General features: G+C 65.5%; 2 protein-coding genes across 2 annotated transcripts; one reads left to right on the top strand and one right to left on the bottom strand.

Moving 5' to 3' along the window:
* The first annotated feature begins 2172 nt into the window (after positions 1–2172).
* On the top strand, positions 2173–3430 carry LOC134053699 (SH3 domain-containing kinase-binding protein 1-like). Its single transcript, XM_062508840.1, has 5 exons — positions 2173–2442; positions 2579–2640; positions 2715–3030; positions 3125–3188; positions 3262–3430. The coding sequence occupies exons 1-5, from the start codon at positions 2234–2236 to the stop codon at positions 3298–3300; spliced, it is 690 nt and encodes a 229-aa protein (XP_062364824.1). The 5' UTR covers positions 2173–2233; the 3' UTR covers positions 3301–3430.
* A 1060-nt stretch (positions 3431–4490) lies between these two features.
* On the bottom strand, positions 4491–6476 carry EVA1B (eva-1 homolog B). Its single transcript, XM_062509242.1, has 3 exons — positions 6398–6476; positions 4987–5103; positions 4491–4903 (listed from the first exon to the last, which is right to left on the bottom strand). The coding sequence occupies exons 1-3, from the start codon at positions 6474–6476 to the stop codon at positions 4491–4493; spliced, it is 609 nt and encodes a 202-aa protein (XP_062365226.1).
* Positions 6477–6761: the final 285 nt, after the last annotated feature.

The raw sequence follows: 6761 nt of genomic DNA, 5'->3' as shown, positions 1-6761 counted from the left end.
AAAGGACCAAGTGCCTGGAGCAGCAGGGGAGCAAAGCCCTGATGAGTTTTATGCATTAATAGATCATACAGCCCCTGTTTTGGCAGTAATTGCCTGGGGACAGTGGTGACACAGCCACAGGCCTTTCCCCCACCCACTGCCAGCAGAGATTGTGTCATCCATTCACAGGACCAGCTCCATCCTTCCCACACCTGAGCTCCTCCCAGGAGGTGACACAGGCTTATCCCAGTGCTGGGCAGCTGCAGTCCGTGCTCTGCCCTCACTGGTGCCCAGCAGCAGCAGCTTTTCCATCGCTGCCATCCCAAGGGAGGGTGCTGGGGGGCTGCTGGGTGTGCAGCCTTTGCAGGAGTTGAGCTTTCCTGGCTGCTGTGGGTCACAGTGTTGGCCAAGAGCTGTTGGGACAGCACTGGGTTAATGGCTGGTGTTTCCCTTCACACTCAGCCTTGAGCCAGCCTGAGGAAACGTGTGCCCAGTGTTCCCAGCTCCTTGGTCTGAGTGGCCACACCAGGGGAACACAGCCTCCTGGTCTGCAATGGAATCTCTCTTCTGCTGTCCTTCTCTTCCCCAGGGCTGATTCCCAGCCCCCCTCCCTGCTCCCAGTTTGGTACTGCTGGGTCAGATGCATTTAACTAAAAGTTATATCCGCGCTGTCTCCTGGACCAGGCACTGTCCAGGGCCGGCTGGGATCCCTGATGTCACATTGACCCTTCAGAGCTTGTGGAGGTTCAGCTGCAGTGTGGCTGCACCATCCCCTGCACCCTGTTCTGTGGGTTTTGGCCCCTGTGTGGCTGGGTTCCACTTCCCCTCCAGCCGAGGGTGACAGAAGTGCCGTGAGACCCGGGTGAGTGTGAGCTGTCACCCCGGGCTGGCTGTGGTCCTGGCCTGGTGCCTCTCCTGCAATTCACTGGCCCCAGCTCCCCCTGCACCCACAGCTCTGTCACACACGGATGCCAACAGCCAGCCCCCGTACTGTCACAGATGGCCCAGCCCTGCACAGGGCTGGAGATTGTAGGTGGGGGCTCCAAGCTGGGGGTGGCCAGAGGACACATGGCTCTGTGGGCCTTTGCTGTGCCCCAGTGCCCTCCAGTCCTACCTTCTCCCACAGCCGGAGCCGGCGCTGCCATCCCAGCACTGAAAGTCCCGTGAGTCTGGCCCTGGCGTCCAAGCCATGCTGAGAGCCTTGGTGTCCCACCGGGATGGCCGAGCAGCCCAGGGAAGGGCACGGGGTGGGTTCAGGGAGCAGGAGTCCCCCAGTGGGGCACGGGGATGCGGTGTGGACCGGCACCGAGATGCGCTCTGCCTCAACTTCCTTCCCAGCACGGAGCTGGTTTCCTCCAGCATCACGTGTACGTGTGGGGCCGGGACAGCCTGGCACGGCTCAGCACCGCTCAGCCTCGGAGTCAACCCCATCCTGGCAGGTAGGAGGGAGCAGCCGTGGTTCCGAGGGTCCTGTGCATGGGGATCATCCCAAGGGCAGCACCTGTGTGTGATCACACTGCTCCAGGGCTGAGCTGTGCCCTGGGCTCCAAGAGAGCTGCCCGTGAGGGGCTGGCAGGATGCTGGGCACTTCTGGGTGCCATCACCCCTGTGCCACCAGAGCAGAGGAGCACTGGGGCCTTGAATGGGGGTGTCCTCACCCCTGCAGCCCTCGGAGCTTCAGCCATATCTTTGGGGGGGTAATTCCAGCACCATTTTTGGTGTCTGCGAGGCCTCTGTGGCAAGGGCTGCGCTGGTGGCGGCAGCAGCAGGGACCAGGCAGCATCATGGTTCCTGGGCAACCACGGGGACGTGGCCATCCACCACAGGGACGGTGTGGCCAACCACGGTGATGGGGGGCCTGCCATGAGAACGGGGTGGTCCATGGCCTGATGTCCTGTATCTCACCGTGCCAATGAGCTTGTCCTGGTGTAACCCCCGGGTTCAGCGGTGCAGGGATGCTGCTGCGCCGTGGATGGTGGTGGGATGACATCTTGCCCGTGCTGCAGTGCTGCTGCTCAGGGGAACTTTGCAGCTGCCTGATCTGCAACACACAGAGGAAGCGCCAACCACAGCGGGGCTGGTGTGGGGCTGGTGCGGGGTTGGTGCGGGGCTGGGAGAGGCTGTGACAAGGATCCTTGCCCAGCACCTGACAAGCCCCTTTGCTTCCCAGCAGCTGCAACCACAGCGAAGGACAAGGAGGGTAAGGACAGGGAGCCCCCCCCGGGTGAGTCCTGGAGGACGGGGAAGCACAGGGATGTGCCTGGGCCAGGGCATGTCACGAGCAGGAAGCGCTTCCTGCCCCACTCTTGTCAGTGCTGCTCAGCCCCAGCCCTGCTCCTGCCTCTCCCCAGAGCTCCCAGCACTAGTGAGGATGGAGCCGACCAAGATCCCACTCACCAAGAGGGTGGCTCCTGCTCCTCCGGTTCCTGCCAAGACCAAACCAGCTCCTGTGCTCGCCACCAAGTAAGAAAAACGTGGCTGTGCTAGGGTTACCAGGGCCACTGCCATGTCCCAGTGCCAGCAATACGCTCATGGCTGGCCCTGGCATGGGGCTGGCAGCTCCCTGGCTGTGCCACTTCACACCTCTGCTGTCCCCCAGGCCCAGCGACCCCCAGCCCAGTGCCTCAGCTGATGTGGAGCAGGGCAGAGCCGGTGACCCAGGTAGGATGCAGGGGTCATGCAGGAGCCTGCAGGGATGGCTGGGCAGGTGCTGATTCCTGTTCTTTTTTTGGCAGATGCCCATGGCTTCAACATGGTGTCAGTTACCACAGCCAGGCTGAGCCACCCCACAGCCACGCGGCCACGAATACCCGGCCAGCGGCCACCCAGCATTGCCCTGGGGAGCACAGGGGGTCCCCTTGGGGAGGAACAGCCCCAGGGACTGCCCCGGGCTGCCCTCTGCGCCCCTGTCCCCAGCACGGGGCAGGCGCCTGTCCCACCATGGAGCACAGAAGGGCTGGAGGTGGAGGGGAGGTCACTGGCCCTGGAGGACCTAAAGGCTGAGGTCCGGACCCTGCACATCCTTGTGGACCTGATGCGTGTCCAGCACCTGTGAGTGGGGATGGGGGTGTCAGGGAGTCCCCAGTGACTCCTGGCCATTTGCTGCTTGTTCTGGCCCCAGCTGAGCCATCCTGGCATGTTGCAGGCGGGACCTGCAGGACCTGCGGCAGGAGCTGTGCCAGGAGCGGACTCAGCGCCAGGCACTGCAGGTGAGTCCCTGGTAGGGGTTGCTGTATCCTGGGGTCCCCTGTGCCCCCCAACAATCACAGCCTCTCCCCACAGGTGGAGATCGAGCGAATGAGGAAGGGGCTGCCCTGTTAGCACAGGGGGACTGCAGTGCCCACCCATGGCATGGGGCAGGTGGGTAGCACATGGTTCCGTGTGCCCCCCAGCCTCACTGCCCCCAGCCCGGTTCTGCATCCATCGGGTACAAATGCCCACTCTGCACCCAGACACTGCTCCTCAAAGCATAACAGCCCCTGGACTTACAGAAATTGTTTAAAATAAACTATTTTGGATACAGAGTGCTGTGTGGGGGTTGCTCAGGGCACTGCTGTTGGCTGCATGCCCCTGAAGGGCTGGTCTGGTCCTGCTGGGCACAAAGGGTCTGACAATGGCACAAGGGGTCCCACCAGGGCCCGTGGCAGGGCCTCCTCTTCCTCCTTCCCCTCCTCCTCTCCTCCACCCCCGCACAGTTTTCCAAGCCAGCTCCAGTCCCAGCACAAGCTGGCCTCCAGCCACTGGAGAACATCTGGAAAACATCTGGATCCTGCTGGCGCTGGCAGCGGGGGGGAACCAGCCTGGGAAGGAACTATTTTTATAAAGCTGCCGGGGAGGGGGCAGCGGGGCCCGGCTCCCCAAGGGGGTGGGCTGGGAGGGGAGCAGGATGCGGCTCAGCCCGGCGGGAGCTGCCGCATCCCTGGGGAGCAGCGGCCGGCTCAGAGTCCAGCGGGAACATCCGCCTTGGTCCGGCCGGAGGGCGTTGGGTCATGGCGGGCGGTGCCGGAAAAGACCCGGCTAATTTTAGTGGGGCCGGGAAAAGAATTGACTCGGGCAGGGGCCGAGACGGCCCCTGTGTCCAGGACCCCCAGAACACCGGACCCGCCACGCTGGGCTTTAGTTGGCGTACAACAGCACCATGTTTGTGGGGCGGGAGCCCACGTACAGCCCGGCCCTGCCTCGCGGGGTGAAACCCCCGTCAGATCCCGACTGAGCCGGGCAGCAGGGGCTGCCTGTCCTTGTCCCTCTCCCCGCGTGTCCCGGGGATGCTCGGCTGGTGCCAGCCGTCGTACCAGTGGCTCAAAGTGCAACGTGCCCCGCAGCGGCGGGGGCGAGTCCAGCCCCGGGGGTGCCCGTGACAGCGGGGTCTGGCTCTCCGCGGTGCAGGGACAGTTCAAGGCAGCTCCACCAGCTCAGGGGCAGCGAGCAGCCCCCCATCCTCCTGGTTCCTCCTGGCACGGTGTGGGATCATCTGTGGGCGAGCAGACACCGTGCCAGGGCAGCTGCCGGGCTCAGTAGTAGTGGACGCGGCCCAGGGTGCCCATGGTGCCGGATCCCAGGATGTCGGGCTGCCCGTTGCGCCAGATCTCGCGGATGATGCGCTCACGCTCCTCCAGCCGCTGCGCCCGCTCCAGCTCCTCGGCCGACGCAAACACATTGACGGCCAGCGCCCCGTCCCCGGGGCTGTGGCTTTCCAGCGGGATCTCGGTCACCGGCAGTAGCGACTCAGACGCTGCGCGGTCCACGGTGTCCTCTTCGTCCTCGTCCTCGTCGTCGTCCTCGTCATCCTCGCTGAGGTCGCCGGGGCGCGCCGGGGGCCGCGGGGAGGGCCGGCAGGACAAGCGCAGCACCAGGAGGCACAGGGTGAGCACCAGCCCGAAGCAAACGCCCAGCACGAAGTAGAGCCCGAAGCTCTCGGGGTTGGCTGCGGGAGGAACGGAGGGGGTGAGGGCCCTGCCCGCGCCTGCCGGCGACCCGCGGTGGCCACCCAGGCGCGTCCTGGCTCACCTCGGATGTGGGCGTAAGCGGCCATGCTGTTGCTGATCAGCTCCATGTCCCTCCGGCGACTCTCCATCCTGTGCCTGGCAGTTCTCAGCGGCTCCAGGGACGACACATGCTTGGCACCTGAGGGACACGAGCTGAGTAACGCTCTACAGGGGGCTGGGATCCCCCCCAAGTCCCCTGTCCCTGTCAAAGCTGTGCCTGGGCATCCCCTGCTCCTTGCTGAGCTCGAGCTGAGCAGGGGTTCGTGCCTGGGCTGGGCAGCTCCATCCAGGGCTGGAACCCCACAGATGCTGATCTGGAGCCGTCCCACTTCTACCGCCCTCCGTCCTTCCTGAGGGACCAGGACGGATACGGCTCCTCCTGGACACAGCATCAGGCAGATCTGTGGCACCGGGCCAGGCTTTCTGTCCCGTGCCCGGCCATGGGATGGGGCACGGGGCAGGAACGGGGGCAGAGCAGGGTCACAGCACCAGGCGGCGGTGCTGCCGCAGCTGCCCGTGCTCATGTGCACACACGTGTGCTCCACACACACTCTCGGGGCAGTGTCTCTGTCGCTGTCCCTGTCCCCCACATTGCTCTGGCCCAGCTCCAGCCTTGTCCCTTTGCCGTGGGGCCCTGCAGAGCAGAGACAAGGCCAGGCACAGTGCAAAGGCCACCAGGACAGGACAGCAGTCAGGATGAGAGGCAGGACAGCGGTCAGGATGGGCAGCAGGGCAGCGGGCAGGGCAGGACAGGGCGGGAGGAAATTTGGCCCTGGTGGGGGACGAGCTCATTCCCAGAAACGGCTCCAGGGAGGGAGGAATGAGGAAAGAAATGCAGAAAATGTGACACATCAGCAAAACCATCCCGGACAGTCCAGAGCTGAGGGTCCGCGGCACGTCCCGGGGCTGGGCAGCCCCTCCAGTGGGACACCCCAAAACAAGGCCAGCAGGGTCCCTAGGAGGGGCACGGTGCCCTCCCCGCGGAGAGGCCACGACCAGCCCCTGCCCCGGCTGCTGTGGGGCTGGAGGGGCACAGCCGAACCATGGACCCCCAGGGATCCCCTGTCGGTGGCAGGGGGCTGATGAGGGCCGGCCTGGCTGTAGGGCCTTGCGGGTCCCCAAGAGCCGAGCCCCGAATTCCTCAATGCTGCATCCCCGAGCATTATTACACTGTGTCCCGGAGCCTCCTGCTCCGCATCTCCAACCACTACATCCTCACAGCCCGGGGCTGTGTCACCGAGCCCTGTGCCCCCGTGTCCCTGCACTGCGCCCGTGTCCCCAGCCCCGCGTCCCCCAACGCCAGAGCACCTGAGCCGGGACGGGACCGAGCCTCGACAGCCGCCGTGGCCGTCGGGGCTGGGCGGTCGCGGGTGTCGAGGTCCCTCGGGGCGCCCTGGTCTGAGCCCCACGCGGTGCCCGGGGCTGGTACTCACCGGGGTGGGAAGGCGGCGGCGGCAGAACCGCTGCACTTTGGCTGGAGCGAGGGAAGAGAGAGCAAGGTCTGTTTAGCATTAACGCTGCAGCAACAGGAAATAGTTCGGAGGCGGCTGGCGGTCAGCGCTCCCGCCGGAGCCAATGGCAGCCCCGGCCGGTGCTGAGCGGGGCGCGGGCCCGGGGCTCGTCCCGCTCCCCCGGGACGCCACGCTCGGCCCTGCGGTGGAACCGCCCCGGAGCGGGGCCACAGGCGGCTCCAGGCCCCGTCCCAGCCTCGTCCAGCGCCCATCCGGCCAGGCCGGGCTTGGCTGTGCCCAGCCTAGGCTGGGCTGGCAGTGCCGGACCCAAGGTAAGTCCTCCGGG

Source organism: Cinclus cinclus, chromosome 26, assembly GCF_963662255.1.
Source record: "Cinclus cinclus chromosome 26, bCinCin1.1, whole genome shotgun sequence".
In the NCBI taxonomy this organism is placed as follows: Eukaryota; Metazoa; Chordata; class Aves; order Passeriformes; family Cinclidae; genus Cinclus; species Cinclus cinclus.
This window is presented reverse-complemented; position numbering and strand designations above follow the sequence as displayed.